This window comes from Callorhinchus milii, unplaced genomic scaffold, assembly GCF_018977255.1.
Source record: "Callorhinchus milii isolate IMCB2004 unplaced genomic scaffold, IMCB_Cmil_1.0 Scaffold10, whole genome shotgun sequence".
Classification (NCBI taxonomy): domain Eukaryota; kingdom Metazoa; phylum Chordata; class Chondrichthyes; order Chimaeriformes; family Callorhinchidae; genus Callorhinchus; species Callorhinchus milii.
The window spans coordinates 16,190,841-16,217,869 of record NW_024704751.1 but is presented as its reverse complement, the minus strand read 5'-3'; the positions used below and the strand labels follow the sequence as shown (position 1 = coordinate 16,217,869).

At 50.7% G+C, this 27,029-nt stretch overlaps 2 protein-coding genes across 2 annotated transcripts; one reads left to right on the top strand and one right to left on the bottom strand.

Moving 5' to 3' along the window:
* The first annotated feature begins 4,709 nt into the window (after positions 1 to 4,709).
* Positions 4,710 to 7,041, top strand: LOC103179548 (DNA-binding protein inhibitor ID-2-B). Its single transcript, XM_042338673.1, has 3 exons — positions 4,710 to 5,331; positions 5,497 to 5,606; positions 6,993 to 7,041. The coding sequence occupies exons 1-2, from the start codon at positions 5,065 to 5,067 to the stop codon at positions 5,554 to 5,556; spliced, it is 327 nt and encodes a 108-aa protein (XP_042194607.1). The 5' UTR covers positions 4,710 to 5,064; the 3' UTR covers positions 5,557 to 5,606; positions 6,993 to 7,041.
* A 2,738-nt stretch (positions 7,042 to 9,779) lies between these two features.
* crybg2 (crystallin beta-gamma domain containing 2) lies at positions 9,780 to 25,851 on the bottom strand. Its single transcript, XM_042338612.1, has 20 exons — positions 25,535 to 25,851; positions 22,106 to 23,840; positions 20,347 to 20,394; positions 17,612 to 17,730; positions 16,953 to 17,124; positions 16,610 to 16,749; positions 16,048 to 16,174; positions 15,253 to 15,288; positions 14,840 to 14,976; positions 14,520 to 14,646; positions 13,988 to 14,130; positions 13,552 to 13,678; positions 13,225 to 13,257; positions 12,689 to 12,801; positions 12,430 to 12,559; positions 12,162 to 12,301; positions 11,794 to 11,917; positions 11,466 to 11,624; positions 10,662 to 10,824; positions 9,780 to 10,209 (listed from the first exon to the last, which is right to left on the bottom strand). Exons 1-20 carry the CDS (start codon positions 25,849 to 25,851, stop codon positions 10,121 to 10,123), a joined length of 4,179 nt encoding a protein of 1,392 aa, XP_042194546.1. The 3' UTR covers positions 9,780 to 10,120.
* Between the last annotated feature and the right edge of the window lie 1,178 nt (positions 25,852 to 27,029).

Below are 27,029 nucleotides of genomic sequence, written 5' to 3'. Positions count from 1 at the left end.
TGTTATAAAGAGTGTGTGTGTGTGTGAAGACCATACTCTTCGTCTGTGTTTATGTTTACCTCCCCCCTATCCCAGGTCAGCGCCTTCGGATGTCCTCCCGACGTGAAAGGCGCTCTATAAATGCAATCTTGTTGTTGTTGTAGGTGTCAGGCTCCGCCACCGTTAAGCGTTCCGAGTTACTATCCTGCGTGAAGGGTGCTATACAAGTGCAAGTTGTTGTTGTGGTGGGCATGGTCTCAAGGAATGTGTGGGGGGAACGACGACGGGGGGGAGGGGGGAGATATGTGTTAATATGGTTTGATAAATAATTGGTGGTTTGTGGTTCTTTACATTTTTTGTGAAAGAGGCCAATGGCCAAACTTCCATTCAGTTATTTTTGTTTTGAGAGTTGGGGTTGATCGCTGGAAGTAATAAACTCACCATAAAAAACAATTTGGTCACTCAATCGTCAACTGTTTGTGGGACATTGTGTATGCAATTGGCTGACGCGCTTTGTCCAGAAAATACACAGTCACTCTACAATACATTCTGTGAAGTGCTTTGAGATGTCACAACAATGTGATATGCGTTATATCAAATCCTAGGATTATTATTATTATTATGGGACTCTTAGAGAGTCTTTAAGACGCACGATTCGAACATAATAATAACTATGCTCCTGAATTACTTTACTGGGCGCGAGACAGGAAGCTTTTGGTCTCGTTAGATGGGTAACGAGATGGACCAATAGTTACTGCTGCCTGAGGCCGTTACTGTTAACAGCGCTGGGATCAAAGAGTGTCAAACAGTCGCAGAAAGTCTCCCTCCCACGGCTTCCTCACTAAAAGCAAGCGAACTGCACAGGCCACATCCCCCCCACTCTGGGCTGTTACTGGCACCAGCTGGGGCGTCAATTGACCTCAGCCCCCTCCCTTCGGGATGAGCGGCGGAGGGAGTGAAAATTAGCCAGAGAGCTCTGCACTCCTGATCATTATCCAGAGAAACAGCTCTCCTGCTGAAGGATGTAGATTTGACTTTCCTTCCTCCCTTCCCCCCAATCAACCTCCCACCCCCCCATCCCCCCCACCATGCGCTCAAGGCCCAACAAGCTCGAAGCACCTTCACGAGTACAATTCCTGGTTCACCAGCAAACAGTCTAAAACCACTGTGGATATGAAAAGCCTCCGGGCGCGACGGTGGTAAATATTAAATAAATCCTGCTTTATTTCACTTTTTCCAGCACGTCTCGCTCTCCCGAACAGGAGACACGAAGGGCTTTCTCTCCCGAGAGGCGATCTCTTCCCTCAAACCTCAGCGTTGATATGGTCACTGCTCCTCTGAACCTTCCCCCCAATCCCCCCAATTGTGGAGTCCTGTAGCTCAGTGGTTAGAGCACTCGCTTTGCAAGTGAGAGACCTGAGTTCAATTCCAGGCAGAGGGCGAAACCTTGGGCAAGTTTCCTTACTCCACACAGAGCCTAATAATAATCCCTTCAAAACCAAAAACAATAATAAATTGGTCATTTTCAATCTACGACTGTTTGTGGGACATTGCTGTGCGCAATTGGCTGCCGCGTTCGCCCACAAATATACAGTCAATTCATTTTACAGTGTGTTCTGTGAAGCGCTTTGGGACGTCCTCCCGACGTGAAAAGCGCTATATCAAATGCAAGGATTATTATAATCCTCACTCTTTCGGGCTATTGCTGCTCGCAGCATCCTCACAGCGTTGAAATCAACACCCCCCCACTCCGCACGCCTCTACCTCCCAATCCCTGTGCAAGTGTAGTGACTGTTTTTTTTTCTGCAAAGCAAACGCAATGCAATGCAATGCCCGTTGTGCACACAGCGACCTCCTAACGCCAAGAAGTGAAGGGCTTATTAATAAAGCTTGTTATCGGGGGACTGGTTTGCTTCAGGTCGTTGCCTTTGTTGTAGGAAAAAAACAGCAATGAAATGCAAATGTGCAGGTGGGGGCAGTGCGGTAAAATGTGCCTCCATTTGCCGGCGACACAGCAGCAGATTTCCTCCGCGCGGCCTCGAGAGGAGCGAAGGAAGGGACCGGGGCCGCGCCCGCGCCGGTGCCGGGGGATTGATTGACAGCTGCCGGGCGTCGCTGTGGCAACCGCCCGATTGACAGCTCCCCAGCCGTCCTGGGCAAAGGGGTGGGGGCAGCCCGGGGTCGCCCCGGCAACCCGCTTTTGATGGGCAGCTCGGCGTCGCCCCGGCAACCCGCTTTTGATGGGCAGCTCGGCGTCGCCCCGGCAACCCGCTTTTGATGGGCAGCTCGGCGTCGCCCTGGAAACCCGCTTTTGATGGGCAGCCCCGGCGTCGCCCTGGAAACCCCCGCCGCCGCGGCGCCAGGGCTGGCGCTCATGAATGGGTGACGTCACGGGGCTGGCGCCAGGCTGTCTGGAGCGGGGTCGGGCTGCGCGCTGATTGCTGCCAATACATCACCTGTCACAACCGGGGGCTTGTTTGCCCTGAGAAAACCAATGGGACCTGGATCAACACAGCTGGCAATGCACCCCCCCCCCCCCCCCACACACACACACACACCCCCACCCCCTTCCTCCAGATGTGCAAAGATTATGGGGTCTTTTTTTTTCCGCGCGGGGCGGTGGCGGTGGGTGGAAAGGGAAAGAAAGAAAGACTTTTTTTAAAAAAAAGAGTTGCAAAAAAGCACACGTTTGCAAAGCGCTCGACTTTGCACCGAGTGAAACTTTGCACCGGGAGGATAAGGGGGACACGGAGTGGGGTGGGGGGCGTGGGGGAGGTGGGGGGGGGTGGGGGGGAGAGAAGGCAACGAGGCGCTGCACCGAAAGTCAAAATGCAGGAGACTTTTAACGCGCAGATCCGAACGTCTGGCTGCATAAACAAAAGCTTTGCTGAGGGTCCCCAGCGCGCTATTTTTTTTCGGTGTGCGTGGGGGGGGGGGGGAGGGGGTAAAGCTGCATGCAATGCAAATGGGTAAATGCGTGCATTCAAATGCGGGATTATTCCGGTCGGGGGCTGGAAGGGTACGGTTTAAGGATCGCGCCGGGCTCTGGGGCACACGTTTTTAATGCGTCTCTGGAACTCCATCCCCCAGTGCCTTCGCCGCTTCCTCCCTCTCCTCCTTCAAGGCCGGTCTCAAGACCTTTCTCTTTGACCTTCAGCCTTCAGCTCCCCTCTCGACTCTCTTCCCCCTCCTCGCTCCCTCCCTTCCCTCCCCTCACCCTGACCATTTCCCCCCCCCAATGCTCGGGTCATGACCCAACTGTGCAGCGCCTCGGGACGTCCTCCCGACGTGAAAGGCGCTCTATAAATGGAATCTTGTTGTTGTTGTTGTTGTTTCGTAGAAGAAGTTGGCGCACTCTCTCTGCAAAGGGGCTTTGGGGAAGACAACACGAAGTTGAGTGAGATTTTCACCAGCGCAGCGCAGGAGAGAGCTGCGCGACACCACTCGGGAGGACAGCGGAGGGTGAAACGGCTCTCAGTCGCAACCTCTAACGCCAAACCACTTCCAAGTTACTACTTTTGTGTCCAGAAAATGCCCCCCTTTCCTTTCCTTTTATTCTCTGCTGTTCCAAGTTTGCAGTTCAACTAAAACATGGCTACTGGTCACTCCGCCCGGGCCGTGGGGTGGGGGGGGGGGGGGGGCGGAGCTGCGATTATTATTATCTTTAATTGCTGGGGGAATCGTTAGTCTGTGGTTGGAGACGTTTTCGTGTGTTTTTTTTCAAATAAAACTGCAATGGGGGTTGGGGGGTGACAGCAATAACGAAACAGAAGAGTGGTGTTTCGTATACGATAAGGGAGGGGTGGGGGGGGGGGGGGGGGGGGAGATGGGGAGGTTAACTGTGACCGTGAGTTCAACGCTTTTCAGTTCACATCCCTGTGGGAAGTTCCTATTAATGTCTGCGGTGACAGTACGGGGTAACGTGGGAGTGGAGGGGGTCAGGAAGGATGGTGTGATTTTAAATGCACAACACACGTAGCCTCTCTCTCTTACCCCCCCAACCCTCCCTCTCACCACCCCCCCACCCCTCCCCTCTCACCCCCCCACCCTCCCCTCTCACCCCCCAACCCTCCCTCTCTCCCCCCCAACCCTCCCTCTCTTCCCCCCAACCCCCCCCCACTCTCACCCTCCAATCTTAAGATGGGGCATGTGTGTGTGTGTGGGGGGGAGGGGGGTTGGGGGGTATGTGTGTGTGTGTGTGTGGGGGGGAAGGGGGGGTTGGGGGGGTATGTGTGTGTGGGGGGAGGGGGGGGGGTTGGGGGGTATGTGTGTGTGTGTGTGGGGGGGGGGGAGGGGGGGGTTGGGGGGGTATGTGTGTGTGTGTGTGGGGGGGGGGGGGGGAGGGGGGGGTTGGGGGGGGTATGTGTGTGTGTGTGTGGCAGTGCGTTTAAAAATCACACCATCCTGTGTGGTGTGTGTTGTTTGTGGAGCGTTTTCAGACGCTTTCGCTCAAAGGACAATAAGCGAAGGAATTTGCATTCTCAGCCGCTTTTTGCGGCAAATGTTCTCTTCCCTCCGCAGCCGCTTCCGCATTCCCTCGGCCGCCGACAGGGGGGGCGGGACGGGACGGGGGGGGGGGCGGGGGCGACCAATAGCGGAGGGCGTCTGTGCGGGGCTTCGGGGCTTTTTGAGCCGAGCGCTGTGATTGGCTGCAGCCGCTGTTATCGTGCGGTGCGGGAGGTGCGGGTGATCCACTCGGGGGTATAAATACACAACACCCCCCGCGCACACACCCCCTATACACACACATACACACGTACACACTCCCCAAACACAGAGCGCTCGTGTGTTTCATTGAGGGAGTGAGTGAGTGAGTGAGTGAGGAAGGAACGGATTCGAGAGGAAGAGTATTTTTTGTTGCGGGGGGTGGGGGGTGTGTGTGTGTGAGAAAGTTATCGCTCCGATAAATAGACGGGACTTCAGATTGCATTGCAAAAATACATTTGTGTTGCAATTATATACTTGATTGCATTTTTTAAAAAAAATAGATATATGTAAAAAAAAACACCCAATAATACCCTATTAAATAAAGTGAGCGGTCAGTTAGGAAGGGGGGGGGGGGAAGAGGGGGGAAAAAAAAAGGAGATGAAAGCCATCAGCCCCGTGCGCTCGGCCAGGGGTCGCTACCAGGCGCTCTGCTGTCTGTCGGGCATCTCCCGCAGCAAAGGGCCGGCGGAGGAGCCGCTGAGTCTACTCCGCGACATGAACGACTGTTACTCCAAACTGCGGGAGCTGGTGCCCAGTATCCCCCCCAACAGGGCGGTCAGTCGGGTGGAGATCCTGCAGCACGTTATCGATTACATCTTCGACCTCCAGATCGTGTTGGACAAACCAACGGGGGCAGAGCTGCAGGTATTCCCACTCCCGACTGCTCGGGATTAATATTGACCCCCCAATTAATTATCTCTGTCGCGTCGGTGCTGTGTGTGTGTGTGTGTGTGTGTTTTTTTTGGGGTGGGGGGTGGGGGGAGGATGCGGTGATTTAATGTCGTGCCCTTTTTTTTATATTTCCTCCAGAGGTCCGAGTTGTCAGACGAACTGCCGTCGGGACACCTCAAGGAATCGTCGGTGCACTGATCGACTGGAGACGCACTCACACACACACACACACTCACTCACACTCGATGGTAAGTGCTGGGGTTTCAATTCACTTCATTGGAAAGCGATGTGACTGACTGACCCTCTCCCCGTCCGTCCGGTGTCGGCGAGGGACGTCGTTCCGTGTTTTTTTTTCATTCAACTCTCACCCACTGGAGATTATAACGGGAATAAAAACTCTTCCCTGGGCGGTGAGCTCTGAAGTAAACCGGGTCTAAACCTGCCGAGAGGTGTTAAAGCGCCCGAAAAAAAAGTGTGTGTGTGTGTGTGTGTGTGTTTGAGAGTTGAGTGTGTTTTAAGTGTGTGTGAGAGTGAGAGTGTGTGTTTTGAGTGTGAGTGTGTGTAGTGAGTTGAGTGTTTTGAGTGTGCGTTTGAGTCAGTGTGTGAGGAAGTGTGTTTGAGTGTGAGAGTGAGTGAGAGTATGTTTGAGTGAGTGTGAGTGAGAGAGTGTATGTTTGAGTGAGTGTTTGAGTGTGTGTATGTTTGAGTGTGTGTGTTTGTGTGTGTGTATATTTGAGTGTATGTTTGAGTGTGTGTATGTGTTTGAGTGAGTGTGTGTGTGTATGTTTGAGTGAGTGTGAGAGTGAGTGTGTGTTGGAGTGTTTGAGAGTGAGTGTGTTTGAGAGTGTGTGTGTATGTGTTTGAGTGAGTGTGTGTGTGTATGTTTGAGTGTGAGAGTGAGTGTGTGTTGGAGTGTTTGAGAGTGAGAGTGTTTGAGAGTGTGTGTGTATGTGTTTGAGTGAGTGTGTTTGAGAGTGAGTGTGTTTGAGAGTGTGTGTGTGTATGTGTTTGAGTGAGTGTGTGTGAGAGAGTGAGTGTGTGTTTGAGGGGGAAAACGATCCGTTGCAGATGAGAATATTCACATTTTAACACATCCTCTTGATCCAATCTTCCATTTTTTTTTGCCGATTAATAACGATGGGTTTAAAGCAAAACCGGAGGGTTTGGCGTGTTTTTGCGGGTGAGGCTGGAGCTGGAGCTTCAGTACAGGACATTTGTTATTTTAATTTATTTGCGACGTGAGTGCAGCTGTGGGGGGACTGTCGGTCTGTTCCTCTATTTAAGTACCATCTCTCTCGATAATAATCTCCAAAGCAATTTTAGACCCATCTGCAAAGCGTTAAAGGGGACACAAGCGCTCTCTCTGTGCCCATTAGCCTCCTCCTGGGGGGGGGGGGGGGTTTGTGTGTGTGTGTGTGTTGCACACTTGTTTGTGTGTTGCAGACTGTGTGTGTTGTGTGTTGCAGACTTGTGTGTTGCAGACTGTGTGTGTGTGTTGTGTGTTGCAGACTGTGTGTGTGTTGCAGACTGTCCATGTGTTATCGGGAGGGGAGGGGAGGGTTGAGAGGTTCCTCGGTGGCGCCGGACTGTCTGCCCTGTGACTGACTGACTGACTGACGCCTTTTCCCGTTCAGCCCTCAGGTGTGGATCGCAACCGCGTTGGTTAAGAGAATGAGACACAGACAGAAGAGTCCTGGAAACCATCACACCACAAGACAGCTTGTCAAGAGGAGCGACCCCCCCCCCACCCACCACTCCACACCCACCCCCCACCCTCACCCACCCCCAGCACTCCCCACCCACCCTCACCCCCCCACCCAACCCCTCACCCCCCCACCCACCCCCAGCACTCCCCACCCACCCACCCACCCCCAGCACTCCCCACCCACCACCCACCCTCACCCCCACCCTCACCCCCCCACCCAACCCCTCACCCAACCCCTCACCCCCCCACCCAACCCCAGCACTCCCCCCACCTCCCCCCCACCCCCAGCACTCCCCACCCCCCCCAGCACTCCCCCCCCCCCACCCCCAGCACCCCCCACCCCCCACACTCCCAGCGCAACTCTCTGCCAAAAGACATTGACTCTTTATTTTGATGGACCAATGTGCAACTGGCATTAACCCATTCCAGCCCACATCGTCTCCCCAACCAATTCCGCATTCCCTCATTAGTTTTTTTTTGTAATGAAGCATTTGAAATGACATTTTATATAGAAAACAGGAAAAAGGACCAAAGGAGTATACGGGGGTGGGAGAGGCTTTCTCGGTTTAATCTTGACTGGAGAGAAAGAAAGTTCACACGTCGCCACGGATTTTGAACAGTTTTAATCAGAGCGGGAGGAGCGGGGACTGAATGTTTTTATTTGGGAGAATCATTATGTTTTTTTAACAGATAAGTTCCAGAACCACTCAGACCCGAAACCTAATGAAAAGTCAGATTTATCCGTGATACTTAATAATAATACTTGCATTTGATACAGCGTCTTTGAGATGCTTTGGAGGGCTTCACAGAATATATTGTAAAGTGTAGTGACTGCATACTTTGTGGGTGAAATCTGGTGACATTTGCTGTTGGATGAGATAGCCTCGTTTCCCCGCCCCCCCCCCCCCCCCCCCCAAAACACCTAACCCCCACCAAACTTGGCTCCGATTTGGGGGTCTAAAACCAGGAATCTTTCCCTCTCGGCCGGGAATTTGGGAAGTGTTAATTTTCCCACGTTGGAGAGCTGGCGGGGAAAAGCTCATTCAGGGCCTGGAGACCGTCAGGAGAGAGGCCGTATGATAAGAGTACTATATACTGTACTCAATGCGTTTGAGGCTGGTGTGGCCTGCGAACAGTTTATATCTTCTGACTTTTTATAAAAGTTTGTGGAAATGTACATTTTTACATAATAAAATCACATTTACAATTTTACTGTTTTTTCCTGTTTACTTTGGACTCTTTTCCGCCCCCCCCCCACCCCATTATAGTGCTCTTGTGTGGAGTTATGGTTCTGTCACAGCAGCGGTTAAGTGCTTTTTCCCAGGTTTGTAAAGGGGATATCGGACATGATGGACTCGCCCCCGATCACTATAACCTGCGTTTTCACACGGATTTTGTATGAACTCAGAATTAGAGATGCTATGATTATAACCCGTGGATGACACATGGATCCAGACCTCAGCTCATCATAGTCCTTATACCACACACACACCCCACCCCCAAGACAAATGCTATCCAAGCAGCACCTCTCAAAAGGTGCCATGTGTTGAAGGACCACCCCCCCACCCCAATCGAGGCCAGATATTTGTTGCTCAATTCGATAAACACAAAATTTCAACCCAAACTGATAGACGAGAAGCTGCCGGCTTGGGGGAGGACGGGGGTGGGGGTGGAATTGTTCCCAAATTCATTTTAGAATTGGCAGGCGTGAAACCGACAAAAGTGGGGGGGAAAAAAGTACAGAAATACGCAAGATTCTGGGGTATTTATAGCCCTCGCTATAAGCTGGGCTGTGTGAGTGGAAATCAGCCACTTGCTAACCCACGTGCCTGAAATTCCACCCAATCTCAGCCTATCCACCCTTTACTGTCTTTTAACATCTAACCAGGCAGAGTTGTGGAAAAATCTTTATTAAACAGAGTGAATTTGAAACCCGATCTAAACGTTAACACCGGATTTATGAATTTTCCACGACTGCACCAAAAGGTCTCGCAGACTGGAGACTGGGTGGAATTTCAGAGCTCTGGAAAGTTCTGGGTTTGATATCTATCTGTCTGTGCATCGCCCCCACACTCCTGCCAGGAAAATAAGAGGAAAAATTGTTCGTGTTCTTTTCAGTGGAAATTTGGAAACTTCCAGAACTAGATATGGTGTTTGGTGACATTTATTGCTGGAGAGCACAGCCCATGCGTGTGGGGCTGGCACCAGTGTCGGGCAATCTACATGTTCTTCACACGTCACTGTGTAGGGCACACACGTGTCTGTGTGGTGACCGAGTACTACCCTCACTCAAGTGGCAGTCGTTCCTGAGATCCTGCCGTCTTTGCTTCACCATTTACTAAAGCCGCAGGATGCTGGAAAATTCAACGGTCTTACTTTGGAAGGCAGTTTTAAAGAAGCGGCTCCCAAATTAAAACTGGAGAGTTTTCCACCATTCTGCACAATTTTTGCATTTCAAGGCAAAAAAAAAAAAGTCGAGGCTGAGACTGGGTAGAATTTCAAGCGTCTGGGCTTTTTGCTTGGCTTCTGCTGACCCCTTGTGGAATATTTAAGGATTCCTTGAACCCATCTGTGTCCGTTGGACCGCGTGAAATCTCAGCCTCTCGCTCCTATCTTTACCTGACCTCCAGACACACACACACACACACACACGCAGACCTGCAGCATCGGGTCTCTGGTTAGCAATCAGGAGCAGTAACCAAGGAAACTCATCTCCTTCGGATTATTTCTTTAAAAGCATCTTTATTTTTAAAGCAGAAATCTCAAAACAATTTAATATTTACAGATTTCCCCCCCACCCCAGCTCCCTGCCCCCACCTAACACTCGGGAGAAGCTTCACTCAGTAGACAACCTAACAGTTTGTGAGCCCCACCCCTGAGCCTATCGCTCACAGGCTGGACCGGGCTGTCTCGATACCTTTTTGAGCGTGCGTTTGGTCAGCCTCCTACCCACACACTCCGGCCCTCAACCCCTCTCGAGCTCATGTGCAAGCCCCTCATTGTCCAGCGCCTTGGTGCTATATGAAAGCAATCTGTTGGTGGTGGTGGTTGATGATATTACAGGAGCTGAATGTTCCAGACCTGCGTTGGCTTTGTCTCGCTGCTGCTGCAGATGATGGCGCTGTCCCGGTCATAACTCTTTCCACCTGTGCGAGCGTGATTCAGTGCAAGCAAGTGAGGGTGAGAGAATGAGTGTGGTTCAGTGTGAGCGAGACGGTAAGCGAGTATGGTTTAGTGTAAGGGAGTAAGCGAGTGAGTGTGAAGGGGTAAGTGAATGAGTGTGAGGAGGTAAGCGAATGAGTGTGTGAAAGAGTGAGGCAGTGAGCGTGAGGATGTGTGTGAGCGTGAGAGAGTGAAAAGGGAACGAGAAAGACAGTGTTAGCGGGGTTCACAGGAAAAGGTCTAACTGGTAAATCAGGGTCTCTGGCTGGACAGAAATCTACATCACCGGTGTCAACTCTCCTGGCTACATGCCTGACACCTTCTCCCCCACTCCTCCACTGACAACCCCTCTTTCTCGCTGTACTCCCCTCCCCACACACACACTCTCACACGGTCCAAGCCTTTCCCCTTCGTTCAGCACGAGTCAATTACTCACCTTTGATGTCGAGCACCAACTGAGGGTGCAGGATGCAACTGACTGGTCCATTGAACCCGAAATTCCAACAGTGCTTTGGCAGCCGTGTGTCTGACCAGATCACCACCTTGGTGCCGGTCGTGTCCACCGAGCCGATGGTCTGCAGGCTCATGTCAGGCGCCATCTGCGACAGAAAGCAAACTTGAGTGGACGACGGTCACCGTGGTGGGTGGAACAGGGAGGGAGAATGACTCACTCTGTGTGTGTGTGTGTGTGTGTAAGGGGGGAAGAAGAGGATGGCTCTGAGTGAGGGGCTGATGTGGGGAGTGTCATAGTACCACTCCGATGGTTTGACTTGTTTGGTGTCTGAGACACTTGACACGGTTACAAACACAAACACTGAGCCCCGGTTGCTCTGCAATGTCATTGCAGTGGTCAACACCGGCCCCTAGAGGTCTCCACAGACTGAGCTCTTTCTCTTCACACAAAGCCACAGGTGATAGGATTCTTCCACCTGCAACGCTAAAGCACAGTGATGGGTTTCCACATGTATCAGACACCCAGCTGAACTCCACAAAAATGTCACTATTATAAAAGGGAGGGGAGTTCCTGGCTGACAAATGCTCTGGAGAATCCAGTCGTTCACCTCATGCTGTTTGTGGGAGAGTGGGTTGGGTTGGTGGGGGGCATGGGGGTCTTGGCATAAACGGCTGCCGTGTTTGCCTGCTCTACACTCGATAGCAAATTCCTGCTCCGCCTGAGGAGCTGGCGGGCGACTCAGAGATGAGCGATGAAGAGAATTCTTTGTAAACCAGAGGCACGGACCTTGGGTTTGATCATTCCCTGATCGTAGAACCAGATTTGGTGAAGCTCCTTATTCTCCTTGGCCACCACCACACGGCACGACTTCATGTCCTCGTCATTAGCGTTGATGGAGAGAAACTCGTCTGTCTCCTGATTACGGATTTTGAAGTAGGCCCGTTTCTGTAGGAGGAGGTATAGGAACAAAGGGAATAATAATTATATACGAATTACTAGATGGAAAAAAAAACACCACGGTCCATCCAGTTCACCTTCCTGGCTGCCGCATGTTCTGAATTACTCACATACTGTACCCCAAAATATACAGGATGGGGGCAGGAGACAGACTGACCTGCACGATAGGGGCCAGGGAACCGATGCGGGGGAATTTGCTGTATTTGGGCCAGTTCGAGACCTCGTGAGGCTCCAGCAGCATCTGACGGCCACGGAAATGGCTGTGCTCGAAGGCCACCCACCTGCCGACGAGAGACAGAGAGTATGAGAGAGAGAGAGACAGTGTGTGTGTGTGAGAAAGACAATGTGAGAGAGACAGTGTGTGTGTGTGAGAAAGAGTGTGCATGTGAGAGAGACAGTGTAAGCGAGAGACAGAGAGAGTGTAAGAGCGAGGGGAGCAGCATTCGAGAGTGGAACTCATGACGGCTGTTCCAGAAATCGAGATTGGGAGAGGAAGGTCTGCACAAGTGAGACCCCAGCACTCACACTCCGCCTGTGACCCGCAATGACAACACCAGGTTATTGTAGCCAGCGCCGGCCAGACTCTTCACCTCTGAGGTCAGCTCAATCTCCTTCCCCTCAAAGGCCTCCAGGCTGTACAAGAGGATCTGGGGCTCAGAGAAAACCTGCATGGAACAGACAGTCAGCACATCCCTGGCACAGTCTGAAGAAAACACGTATACAACGCGAAACTCACAGACTCGTAGAGTAGTGGTTAGAGACCTGGGAGCCATTGACATATGACGGCACTCACGTAAGGGATGGTCTTGGCGGATCTGATGTGTGTTGTCATACGGCAACCCATGGATGGCAGGTCTGGGTACTCGCCCTCTTCTACCACAAACATGTTTCCAGTGAAGTCTTGGTTCTCATACAGCGCCCAACTGGAATAGAGCACCATGGGGTTACACCTAAGCATTGTCCAGTTACCCTTCCTGCACTACATCGGTTATTGCCCACTGGTTACACTCACCCATCACCTCCCCCTCATCCTCCCCCACCCCCACCCATACCTGCCGTTAAGCACTCGACACGAGTTCATCTTAAAGTCTCGGGCAATCATGGGCTTGTCCTTGTCGAAGAGCAGATTGTAACCATTGAAATCGTATTCAGAGAACAGCTGGATCTGCGGAGAGATTGGGGAAACTGCTCAACAACTGGCCATGTGTGAGAGAGAGAATGGGAGCTGGGTGGGTGAGGGGTGTGGTGAGGGGAGAGGGGGAGAGAGATAGAGAGAGGCAGAGAGAAAAAAAAGAGAAAGAGAGAAAGGCTGAGAGACAGAAAAAGACAGAGAGAGATGAAGAGAGAAAAAGAGAGCAAGCCTACTGCGAGGAACCTAGAAGATGCTCACCCCTCTTTCCTGAAATGCGCGGCTCGACCCAGTGCTGGATGTTGCTCAGCAGCGAGCGTAGTTGTGGGAGAGGGAGAAGGGGGTAGAGGGGGAATGTGAGAGAGTGCAGACCACTCGCTCCTGTGTGCGAGCGAGACAGACCACCAGGAAGACAAAGGGGAGAAAAACCACGTGTAGTCAATCACAACATTGTCCTACCTTGAGCTGCGCCTGTGTGACTTCTGTGTCAGCCTGTAAACACACACACAGACACAATCGTCATGAGTTAAACACTCGGTCGCAATATTTCAATCAGATTCCACCCTCCTTCTCTTCTGCAGTGTGAGCACCATCACGGACACGATGGGGGAAAGCAGGAAATGGGATTGGAGTAGAGAGCTCTCGTGGAGAGCAAGCACCAGCACAAACATGATGGGCTGAAGGGCTGCCTCGTGTGCTGTGCTCTCAATGACTCCAGGGTTTACAAAACAACAACTTGAATTTTTACAGCGGGCTTCAGACGAGACAGTGTTTCAGGGCGCTTACCAGCAGTATGGGGTGCAGAGAGCTGATTTTGCAGGATTTGGCGCCCCAATCCTCAGGATGACGATAAATTCCTTTCTCCAGAATGTACTGAGGACCGGAGTAGTACACACCTTCATACGCCACCCACCTGCAATGGGAACCAGCCAGAGCTCAGGGGAGAAAGCAAAGTGACAATGAGGGATGGAGGTTGAGGGGAGAAGAGGAGCGAGGGAAGGAGAGCTAGCGAGCGAGTTGCTTACACGCCGTTCTGCACATTGATGGACTGCGTTATTGCTTCGAAGCCGATATCTTTCAGGTCTGGGACGGAACCCATCACATTGACACACTCAATGGGAACCAGCCAGAGCTCAGGGGAGAAAACAAAGCGACAGTGAGGGATGGAGGTTGAGGGGAGAAGGGGAGCGAGGGAAGGAGAGCTAGCGAGCGAGTTGCTTACACGCCGTTCTGCACATTGATGGACTGCGTTATTGCTTCGAAGCCGATATCTTTCAGGTCTGGGACGGAACCCATTACATTGACACACTCCCCTTCCTCACAGTTGACCTCATTGTACAAGACCAGCGCGGGATTGGCAAAGTCCTGCAGGAAGAATGTTAAGAGCTTGGAACAACAGGCGGCATTAACGTGGCACGGCATTCTGCACGGCACAGCACGGCATTACACAGGCCAATTATAGAGGAACCTGCATTTTATATCACCCGGTGCAACTGAAAAAAACTCAAAGCGTCTCAAGGTAATTACTGACTCATTTAGTGACTGTCAGGATTTTCGGCCAGAACACCCTGAGGATCTCCCTTCACATTTCTGCTAAGATTGTGGTACCCTTAATGTCTGCCTGAGACGGCAGGCAGGAGCTATGGTTAAACGTCCTTGAGTGAAGATTGGGGCCTTTGATAATCCTCCCCATCTCCATCCTCATCGCACCCACTCTTCCCAAGGCCCGCTGTTAGCCTCAGTAAACCACTTACTCCACGAATGAGCCGTAGTGATTTGAGCTCCTCGTTAAAGCCGCCCCAAGCCTGCCAGTCCTGGTATTCGCCCTCCTCCAGTATGTACTGCTCCCCACGGAAACCTTCCTTCGAATAGCCGACCCAACTGGACACAACGGAATAAAAGGCAATGGTCATCCAATGGCATCCAGTATCTCTGGGCTGCCATTGAAGGCAGTGTCTGCTCCTTTAGTGCCACATGCCCCCACCCCTGGCTCTACCCCCACCCCTTGACACGCCCTCACACGACCTCTTGCGCTACCCCTCGCCCTACGTGCCCGCCTCCAGCCCACACTCACATTCCTCCGATCACCTTGATAGAGCCGGCGTTCATAATGGGCTGGTTGTTGTTGGGGTACCGGGACAGGAAGTCGGTGGAGTCACTGTACGACTCCCGGCGTCGCCCCGAAAAATACGATTTCTCGTAAAGAATAACCTACCACCACGAGAGGAGACGGTGAGTCATCTGACACACTCCATCCCCACACACCCCTCCGTGCACACACACCCCTCATACCCCCCCACCACACACCCCTCCCCACAACCCTCCCACCCTTCCCCCCCTACACACACCCCTCTCCACCCACATAACCCTCCCACTCTGCACCCCCACATACCACCCCCATATACCTAGAGCTCCTCCACACACACACTTCCCACGCACATACCCACACTCGCACAGGACCCCTCCCACATTGACAGGTGTCTGTACCTTGGGTTCGTACAGCTTCTCCACACAGGGCCCGCCCTGAAAAACAGACACAGAATGAGACCAGGACAGCCCATCAGGTTTAACATCACGGCAAAATCTGCAGCGTTTAAACTTGGAAGAAAGCTCTCATTCTTAACTATCTCCCAGGCCGAAAATACTCAACTATAAGAAGCAGAATCATTTAGTGGAATCACCGTTTCAAAATTTGACAGGGGCTCTTTGTATGTTAGGAACAGGAGTAGGCCATTCAGCCCCTCGAGCCTGTTCCATCATTCTATAAGATCATGGCTGATCTGTACCTCAACTCCAATTACCCTTCCTTGCACCATATCCCTTGATATCCTTACTTAACACATATCTATCCACCTCACTCTTGAAAATTGTAATGGTTCCAGAATCCACAGCCTTCTTAACACTACCAATAAAGGTCTGTGCAGGTGAACCGTCACTCTCAAGGCTGAGTCTGGTCAAAAACTCACTCAGAACTACAATGATCCAGGACGGCTGGAATGCACTTCATCATCATGTAGATTACATTTTTACAACTATGAAGTCATACAAAAAAGTATTTTAAATATGTATTGTTTCACATAGTTCAAAGGAGGCCCCCCCCCACCCCCAAAGTGATCTGCTTTAGGGCGACTCTAAATCTGGCCCTGATTCCCGCTCCCAAGCTCCCACCCCAGCCCTCGGGTGTCAGTGGGAGACAATGACAGGGTATTGATGAGGTGTGTGTGAGGAGCGAGTGATGGAGGGAGGGACCAGGTGTGTGTGGGAAGAGCTCTGCGTCTGTACCATTTGTAGAGGCAGCAGTGATCCCACGTGGTCGGTCTCTCCGCCCCATTCCTGGAGATTCCGGAAGCCGCCAAGCTCCAGGACACATGCCTGTCCCTCAAAGAAAGGTTCACAATACACCAGCCACCTGGGGAAAGAGAGCAGTCAGCGCGGGCCAAAGCCATCCGACCTCAGGCCTTCATCTCCCATCCCCAGACTCTTCGCACACAATTGCCGTCACGTAGACTAATTGGTTTATTTGTCAGGGTATGCAGCAGCTGTTTTGCAAGCTCTACACTCAGCCTTGAGGCGAGAGAGTGAACAATCTATCCGAGCCAGGAAACCGGGAGACAGAAACTCCCTGTTCTTTTTGCGATAGCCTCGCAGGATGTTTAAAGTCCAACTGAACAGGCGCAGACGGGACCTGGATTTCACGTCTCATTTGAGAGACCGACAGACACGGAAAGAAAAAGAAACAACGAATGAAAGAACGAACGAAGAGCGAGAGAGAGGTGTGAGAAAGGGAGAAAGGGAGGTGTGGGGCACAGAATGATGTTATGGCCTCAGTGACTGGGTTACTTACAGGCCTGAGTTGACAATAATGGAAGCTGTTTTTGGCTGGTACCCAAAAATCCGAATATCCTCAGACTCTTCACAGAACATCAGCTTCCTGCCCTCTCCATTGGGCTCAGCGAACAGGCTGATCTCCGGAGCGCTGTATTGCTGAACAAAAAGTTACACAACTCGGGTGAACTACAAGTCTCTGGCAATTCCACCACCTACGTCGCTGTAAATAGCCCCAGCCAGGAACCCAGCCTCTCGCCCGGCGCTCACCAAAGGATTTTTCTTAATTAAAAATTTCAATAAGAAATCTAAATTTTTCTAAATTAAGATGAAACAGACGTTGAGGTTCTGGCATCACTGACCTTGATAGCTCTCTTGAGGGAGCCAATGGTGACGGGTTTGGTGGGAACCGCGTCTGCTGTGGGCTCTTCATCACCTTTCGTAGGCTCTGCCCAGGGGTCTGTCAGCTCCACTTCTCCTTCTTCAAACGCAAACTTCTTCCCCTTATAATCCGCCTTCTCATAGGCCACCCAGCTAACAGAGAGAGACACAAGATTGTGGTCAGCTGCTTCCCACAATCCGTGCCATCGATCCAGCGTCTTCTAGACGTCTCGGACTGCTTTACAGGGAACTGTTAGCATGTATAGTGACTGTGCAGTCTGCAGGGAGACATGGCGGCCAAGATCCGTTACTGTAAAGCGCTCTGAGACACCGTCCGGCATGGAGGGCACTATATAGATCCAAGTTGTTGTTGTTGTTGGCCATGAAACTCTGACATCAGCACGTCAGCGCACACCAGGGTTTGGAGCCTGGGAGCTGCTCAGGCCTCAGTAATCCCCCGCTTAGTGCCTCTACCGGTTGGACTATACAGGTGGCCCTGTGCCAGCCTGTTAAAAGGATATTCTTTCCAGCTGTCTTATACAATGGATGTAGTGGAGAAGTGCAGAGGAAAGGAGGGGTTTGGGGGGGAGGGAGAGATCAGAGGAAAGAAAGAGACAGCGATGAGACCGCCTCCACTCACCACCCTCGCACCACCTTGATCGAGATGACAGGTGGAAATGTCCACCCGCTGGAGTCACTCACGTCCGCCGTGATTTCTTTCTTGTACCCAGTGAAGTTGGCATTCTCGTAAATAATAATCTGAGGGCAAGCAATGGATTTGGTTATTGGACTGGCGATTACACAGAAGCCCCTGTCGTGAGCCAGTCAGTGGTGTGTAACTGGCTTCGCTGGTTGGTTGCTTCTCTCATTGTATTATAGACGTTAACAGCAAAGGCTGAACAAGCTTGGACTGTTTTCCCTTGAAAAGAGAAGGGTGACCTAATACAGGTCTTTAAAGTTATGAAAGGTTTTGACAGGGTAGACATAGAGAAGATGTTTCCACTTGTGGGGGAACCAAAACCAGGGGCCATCAATATAAAATAGTCACCAATAAATCAAATGGAGAAGTCAGAAAAAACTTCTTTACCCAGAATGTGGTGGGAATGTGGAGTAGTTGAGGTACAAGAGTAGTTAAGCCGGATAGCATAGATGCATTTAACGGGAAGCTATGTAGGCACTGCCTATCACCACCTCAGGCTGCCGAAACCTTCACCCACGCATTTGTCACATCAAGGCTCGATTATGGGAACTCCCTCCTCATCGGCTTTCCCAACTCTTCCCTTCACAAGTTGCAGATCATCCAAAAATCTGCAGCTCGTGTACTCTCAAGCACCAGATTCCGTGACCCCATCACTCCCACCCTCGCCCGACTCCAGAGGCTTCCTGTCCCCCAGAAGATCGAGTTCAAGATCCTCGACCTCACCTTTAAGGCCATCCATGGCCTTGTCATGGGACGTCCTCCCGACGTGAAAGGCACTCTATAAATGTAATTTTATTGTTGTTGTACATGAGGGAGAAAGGAATAGAAGGTTATGCTGATAGGCTTAGTTGAGGAAGGCAGAAGAGGATCATGTGAAGCATAAAGCTAGCATAGACCAGTTGGGCTGACAGGCCTGTTTCTGTGCTGTATATTATATGTAATTCTAGGAACCTTCAAATTGGTTTAAGCAGAAACCAATCTGGTAACTATTTCTGTAATCAGCCCTGTCCAATTTCCTTAAGAGACAGATATGCCTAATCTACACCAATGAATTCACACCCAGTGTGAAACTTGCCCGTATGACTTCATGCCAAAGTTACAATTCCTCCAACCTGTTCAAGAAACATTTGATATTCAATTCTTAACACAATCAAAGCAACCCAACTGCATTCCAGGGATAATAACTTCACTGTATCACAGAATCTATTGCATAGAATGAGGCCATTCAACCCATCAGGACTATGCTGATACTCAACTGAAGTTCAGGACCTTCTGGTCCCCCTACTGGAGCTCTCTACTCTAATCCCATTCCCCTGCTTTCTCTCCATTGTGTCTGTGCTGGTGCTCTCTCCCCATCTGGAGCTCTCTACGCTAATCCCATTCGCTGCTCTCTCCCTATCGTGTCTGAGCTGGTGCTCATTTCATTTTGTGTTGTTCCTCTTCATATATTTGTCCAATCCCCTTATTAAATATTAGGAATATAGGAATTAGGAGGAGTAGGCCATTCGGCCCCTCGAGCCTGCCCCGCCATTCAATAAGATCATGTCTGATCTTCTAACCTATTTCCATCTGCCCAACTTATCCCACAATCTCAGTCTTGAATATGCTCAAGGACTGAGCATCTACAGCCTTCTGGGGTAGAGAATTCCATAAATTCACTATCCTCTGATGAAGAAGTGTTTCCTGAACTCTGTTCGAAAAGGCTAACCCGTAGGCTGACCTAAGGACTGTGATCCTTAGTTATAGATTCTCCTATCAGGGGAAACAATCTCACACTGTCCACTTTTTAAAAAGTTTGGTTTTAAAAAAGTTTTTTGTTTTGTTGTTGTTAAGTGTTTTCGTTAGATCTACGTTTTCCCTGGTTCAGATGTTTTAAGTATGACGTCACGTTGATGTCATTTGTCCTTTTTTCTACAGTTCCCTGGCTTCGCTTCACTCCGCCCAGCTCCGCCCCACCCAGGCCCCACCCTGCCCCGACTCGATAGTATGGGCTCAACCTCAGTAATTATTTGTGGCCAAATATTGTGTAATCCTCTAACCCGGCAACCTTTAATCTGACTTTCCTGCTAACTCTTCCAGTGACGATCCTGACACAGTGTTCTCTTGTCATCCACTTGGCCATGGACAGTAAGTATTGATTCAGATAAAGGAGGTCAAATTTCAGCAAGAATGAATAACTTGGATCAGTTGTGCAGGATGGTCCAATTTGTGGCAAATGCAGTTCAATGTACCCTACCTACCTGCCCGTACCCTCCGTTCCTCTGGCTCCGGTCTGCTCCACATCCCCCGCCCCAACCGCCCTACTATCGGTGGCCGGGCCTTCAGCCTCTCAGCCCATAGGCTTTGGAACTCTATCCCCAGTGCCTTCGCCTTACCTCCTCCCTTTCCTCCTTCAAGGCCGGTCTCAAGACCTTTCTCTTTGACCGTGCCTTCAGCTCCCCTCTCGACTCTCTACCCCCTCCTCGCCCCCTCCCTTCCCTCCCCTCACCCTGACCATTTCCCCCCCAATGCTCGGGTCCTGACCCAACTGTACAGCGCCTTGGGACATCCTCCCGACGTGAAAGGTGCTCTATAAATGGGATCTTGTTGTTGTTGTTCAATGTGGAAGAATGAGTAAGAAAGCAAAATAAGGTGGTACGTATGTGTGATCGTGTTGGATGAAAGCAGCCCATTACCTTGCCCGGTCTGGGATTGATTTTTCCCTGTTCATGCAGCTTGGATTTCTGAAATGGAGAAAGAACATTGCTGATCTTTGGACAAATCAGAGCTTTTTATTTCACGAAAACAACCTATTGTGTTGATTCCGCTTCCGAAGCCACAGTTGTCTGTGGTGATCCCCGCGACACTCAGTCACTCCCTCCCTCCCTCTGAACAATCCAGAATTGTGGGTCTTTCCTCCCAGCACAAACCAATAGGTGTGGGGTGTGGGACACAGCCAACAATTCAGTAATGATCTGAATTGGAATTTAAAAATTCCACCTGTGCTTTTTGCTCCTCCCAGATAGGAAAGCAATAAGTCATCAGTGCGGGGGTATCACAAACATTGTCTCCTTGTCTCTCATCTCACGCCCTTTCTAGGTAGAGGGGAGGGTGGATGTTTCTGGAAACCAAAAGCATCTATGTGGTTTTAGCTAGTTAGACTCCAGCTCGTTTAGTTACCTCAATGCACACTCTGGGGTCCCCAAGCCTTAGTTCTTGTCATTCTGCCCCAATATTTCTGGAATTAGGTAAGCAGGATGCGTCCCTCCAGGGAAAGAGTGCACATTTTATTTCAACCATCTATCTCTGGGATTTCCATGTGTAGGTGGGAAGCATGGAAATCTCAGTTTTGTTTGGATAATCTTATTCAGAGTTGTGGATTTCTGCATGTGTCAGACCCGGATGACAAAAAAAAAATTCCCTTTCCCGAGCAGAGGAACGAACCAATGGCTTGTTTGCTTCGAGTCCATGTGCTATGGTTACTCCTGTCCTGTCCATCCTTTTGGGCACCATTGCCGGGGCCTGAGATCATTTCACAGTGTGACTGAGCGTGCTATCAGCTCACTCGAACTACAGGTTTTCCAATGATTCAATCTGATTCAAGCTGTAAATATTCTACATTCTTCCTCCCCAGGTGTGTCACATAATCTGTGTCTGCCTTTCAACTTTAAGATCATTAAAAAGTCTCTCTCTGAAAAACATTGATCATGTTATAGATAAGCTGCCATTCCCCTCCCTCTGCTGTCGAAGGCGAGTCAAGCCCAAGTGAAGTGTAACGAGGCGCTTCACTCAGGCAATGTTCACTTATGAGGAAAACCTCGTGCTATTTTCATTGGAACAGAGAAGTTTGAAAGGAGGCTGGACAAAAATGCTCAAACTTAGGACAGGTTTTGAAAAGTTAATTATACAGTTCTCGCCCACAGTTTTGGGAACCGCAAAAAAACAATTTTGTCCATAAAGTACACAAGTAAATCCACTTTACAATAGATTCTGTGAATCGCTCAACAATGTGATAAGGTGCTATATCAAATGCAAGGATTATTATCATTTACTATTATTAAATGGGTCAAACTATTTCCACTAATTGAAGAGAAAATTTATAGTCTTGCGGGAGTGGAGGATAGAGGGGTACAGGAGGTGTGGGGGGTTCATGTGGAGTATAAAAACAGCATGGACTAGATGGGCTGAATAGTCTGTTTCCGTTCTGTAACGTTTCATGTAATTCCATATGGTTAGTGAGCACTGATCTAAGATCTAAAACCACAAATGGATTCAGTTTTGCGAACAAATAAAATTCCTATTTCTCCTGTAAATCAAACAAGCAATGGAAAAGGCTGTTTCACTGGTGGCTTTAATCATAGTGTAGGGGAGGGTAGGCGGGCACTGATGGGAGGAGATGACACTGTGGAAACACCCTGAGATTGCGCGATGGAAATGTTCAGGCTGGTTACTCACCTGTGCAGTTGGAAAAGGATTCACCTTAGGGGGTTGTTTAGTAGGGGGTACCTGGTGCTCCAGATTAGTGGTTAAGAATGGAATGTCGGGTTGAAGGTTCAGATCGGTTCTGGGGATGGTCATGCTGTCTGTCCTCAGCCAGTCGGGGGCAGTGAATGGCAAATTCAAGCCTGGACTCTCCATAAAACGCCCATTGAAGGAGCTGGACAATGCAGGAGTCGTTGGGAGCTGATCCGAGAAGGCCATTACTTTACTGATGTCCTCTTGCGATTGGCTTCTGTTGGCTAGCTTTGGTTTGGCTGGTGACTCAATCGGTGAGCCACTTGCCAGGCGTGATTTTCTGACCAGCTCCAGGGAGTGGCTGGAGAAGGTGTCCCCAGGCTTCCTGTGGTCAGACAGGGCCGTGCTACTGTCCATCCAGGACCATCGGCTTTTCCCGTTGATGGTTTCCTTATTTTCTGCCTTCTCCACGGGCTCCACCTTCGTGCGAGTGAAGAGGTTGGATTGGAAAACAATGCTGTTCTCTGCCGATGCTCGCTGCAGGCCGACCTTGGGCTTCTCCTCCAGCTGCCTCTTCATCATCTGCCCAGGGGTCAGAATCTCTTTCTTCGTCGATGTCTTTAGGAAATCCATCGAGATCAGAGGGGAAAGGGTTGGGGTCAGCGAGACTGGCTGAGGTTGCTCAGCTGAGATTTTCTCCCTGGGAGCCTCATTCTCTGCAGCAAAAAGAACTTCAGATTCCTTTGAGGAAGCCAGATCTTCTTCTATCGGAGCCAATGTGGAAAAAGACAGAGAGGTCGACCTCTGAGGTTTAGAAACTTTGTTACGTCTCACAGGGGAGTCCAAGCTGCGAATGGCATCTGTGAACTCTTGTATTTCCGAAGACTTTTCAGGGCTCTCGGACAAACACCCAGGTCTTGTTTTCTGAAGATCTTGGGTGAAGATTTCACCTGACAATGCATTAGTCTCAGCATTACTTCCAATTACCCGGAGGGAATGCTCAGCACTTGCCCCCAGTTGCTGGTCGGGTTTCAGGTTGTGACCCGGAATACTTCCATAAGTGAAGGAAGGGCTCCGAGTAATTTGGGCATTGATATTTTGTGTTGGAGACTTTGCCTCAGAGGCATACGGAGAGTGAATGGAAGAAAAATTACGATTTTCCTGTAATAAGCTCTGTTGATTGACAGCATTTGCCATTGGATTCAGATTTCTTAGCAACCTTGTCTCATCCTGAGCATAATGTTGAGACAGATTATCTTGGGTGTGGCCTACCACAACGGGCGAGTATACAGTACTATCGTTTCCAATACTTGTTCCAGGGCTCTTCATCTCATCTTTCCTTTTATCCTCTGGACTCTTACAGTCTCCATTCTGAACACGCCCTTCATTTTTGATTGAGATTTTGTAAGCTTTGGACTTTAATTCTGAGGTATCGAGGGATGGTAAATCCACCTTGCCTTCTTCTGTCTGTCTGATGTTTGGGGCACTCTGTGTGGTCTGGTACTCTGTGCCGACCTGAGCCATCAAAGCACTGGGACCAACCGAGACTTGGGGAGACTGGTGTAACTGTACACCGGTGTGACTGCTCCAGTATCGGGAAGTCCTCGCTTTCAGTTGGTTGTTGGTCATGATGGGCAGCATTGTGGCCGCTTCTTCCCCTTCCTCCTTCACCGGGAATCCGGCCCGCCTCTCCGCTGCCGGCAGGGAACTGTCCAACAGTAAGGCACCCCCACTACTGGAAAAACAGGGAGACACACTACATTTACAAAGGAATTAGGGAACAATTATAGACAGACAACGCAACAAGAGAAGGAGCAGGGAATGGGATTAGAGAATTCCAGTGGGGGAGCGAGCACCAGCACAGACATGATGGAGAGAGAGGAGGGAATGGGATTAGAATAGAGAGCTCCAGTGGTGGGACCAGAAGGTCGTGGACTTCAATTGAATTCACTCTTCTATTGAAATGCAGAAACCTGCGCTCACAGCACAGGACGCAAGGTTTAAAAGACGAAAGACAATAAGATAAACAAAGAATTGGTGTTGAGGTTACACTGCACTTAAGTCTTGAAAGTCGCTAAAGGTAGAAGGGAGCAGGGGAGTGCGGAGGAGCTAGGCATTTAACACGTTTTCAATGCAGAGATGACCAGGCAAGATTCGGATATGTACGTTGGGAGAAATTCTTACCAGAGCGTGTAAACACGATCACAAAATACACAGTCAATCCACTGTACAAATATATTCTGTGAAGTGCTTTGAGACATCTCAACGGCATGATCAGGTGCTATATAATAATAAACTAACCCTTGCATTTGATCACACCTTATCACGTATTTAAGTGGCAATGTAAATTGCTGTTGCCTGAAACTTCACTTTACCCCAAAGGGGGTAAAATCCCACCGAGATTTACTCTGCTAACTGGACACATCACAGCAGTACAGTTTACCAACTGCTGAATTCCGCAGTCTGGAGTTGCCAATAAAAACAGTCTTGGGATTCCTGTTCGTGTCTTGGTTAGAGCGCTTCTCTCTATTCTCAGTTGGGGCAAAAACTTGGGCAAGTTTCCTTACATCTGTTTGCCTCGCAGTAAGTTGGAAAACGGTCACTCATTCCACGACTGCCTGTGGTACACTGCCGCGCACAACTGGTTGTTGTGCTTCGCCCATAAAATACACAGTCAATTCGCTTTACAATGTGCTCGGTGTAGCACCTGAGACGTCTTGACAACCAGATAAGGCGCTGTAGCTCAGTGGTTAGAGCACTCGCTTTGCAAGCGAGAGACCCGGGTTCAATCCCAGGCAGGTCAGGGCGAAACCTCGGGCAAGTTTCCTTACTCCACACAGAGCCTAATAATAATCCCTCCAAAAAAAAAACCACAAGAACAATAATAAATTGGTCATTTCAATCCACGACTGTTTGTGTGGGACATTGCTGTGGGCAATTGGCCGCCGCGTTTCGCCCACAAACATACAGTCAATTCACTTCACAGTGTATTCTGCGAAGCGCTTTGGGACGTCGAGAAGACGTGAACAGCGCTCTATCAAATACAAGGATTGTTATTCATTATTATTATTATATCAAACGCCAGAACCCCTCCGCTCTCTCTCTCTCTCTCTCTCTCACTCACTTCAGACTGAGCCGCAGTTAAACCGCAGCGACACCAGTTTGACACCGATTTTAAAAAAAAACAAAAACAGGACGTCGGGGTCGTCGGTCTTCACACCGTATTCCCGATGGGGGGTCTCTCGAACCGTTTAAACCGAACGCAAACTTTTAAAAAAAAAGAAGAAGAAGAGAGAGGAATAAACGAAAACCCCTCCAAAAAAAAAAAAACAGTCACTTAACCGTCACGGGGTTTGCTTCGGCTGCGGTGGTGGTGTTTTTGCTGCGGTTACAGGTGCGAACGTGCGCGGGACTGACTCACTGACCCACCGTGCGGGTGCGGCTGCGGCTGCGGGTGCGGTGCGGGTGCGGCGCGCGGGATCCTCTCCGGCGAAGGCTCCGGTCCGCGGCGGCGCTGTCGGTCGGTCGGTCGGACGCGGCCCCGCGCCCTGTGGGTGAGGTCCCCGCCCGCGGTCCGGGTTTTGTACTCCGGCGGCTCTGGGCGTTTCCCGGACGCGCTCCGCGGCGTCAGCGACCAGTGGTTCAACCCGCATTTCCAGTTTGCGGCTCTCGGAGCCGCCGGTGCGCACTTGGCTGCGGGGAGTGCGCGGAGCCGCCGCGGGTACGTCCCCCATCGCCATCGCCATCATCGCCGTCTCCCCCTCCGCCTCCGCCTCCCCCCGGGACAGAGTAATAGTTATATCATATTTCCTCGTCGTCTTCCCGGCGGGTGCGGGGGGGACGGGGCGGCTCTCTCTGCGGAGGGGGTTTGCGGAGAGGCTGAGATTGGGCCACTCTGAGGCGACTGCGAGTCGTGTCCTCCTCCTCCTCCTCCTCCTCCCCCTCCTCCCGCTGTGATGGCTGTGGGGGCGGTGGTCCCGGGGGGACCCTGAGCCCGGCCCCGGGGGTCCCCTCTCCTGTCCGTCCTCTCCTCTCCTTCCCAAACTTCAGCGACGTTTCCTCTCCGCAAGTCGCACTCTGAGACGCTGCGCCAACGCTTCTGTCACAGGAGGAGGCGAAGGCTGAGGGTGAACGCTCTCCACACACTCACTCACACTCACACACACACTCACACACTCACTCACCCACACACTCACACACTCACTCACTCACACACCCACTCACTCACACACACTCACCCACACACCCACACACTCACACACCCACTCACACACTCACACACCCATACACACACTCACCCCCACACACACACTCACACACTCACTCACACACACACACACACTCACACACCCATACACACACTCACCCCCACACACACACCCACTCACACACTCACTCACACACACTCACTCTCACACACTCCCACATACATCCACACACTCACTCACACACCTACACACTCACACACCCACACACATTCACACATTCACACACCACACACACCACACACACACATCCCCCCCACACAACCACACACAACCACACCCACCCATACACACCCACACACACCCATACACACCCATACACACCCACACACACCCATACACCCCCCCCCCCACAGCTGAGACTGATACCAAATACAAGGATTATTACTATAATCTTTAATGTAATCCTTGCATTTGGTATAGTGCGTTGTCATGACATTGAGACGTCTCGAAGCGCTTCACCGGAAGATACAACAACGTTTATGAAGTGCCCTTCACGTGGTGTAGCGTCCGGTCATCTACTATCAAGTGAATCAACCGGATATTTTGTGGACGGAACGCGGCAGCCAATTGCGCAGAGCAGTGTCCCACAAACAGTTGTGGATTGAGTGACTTTTTTTTGAGGGATTATTCCCTCCAGAAGGCCATCCATTCAATCG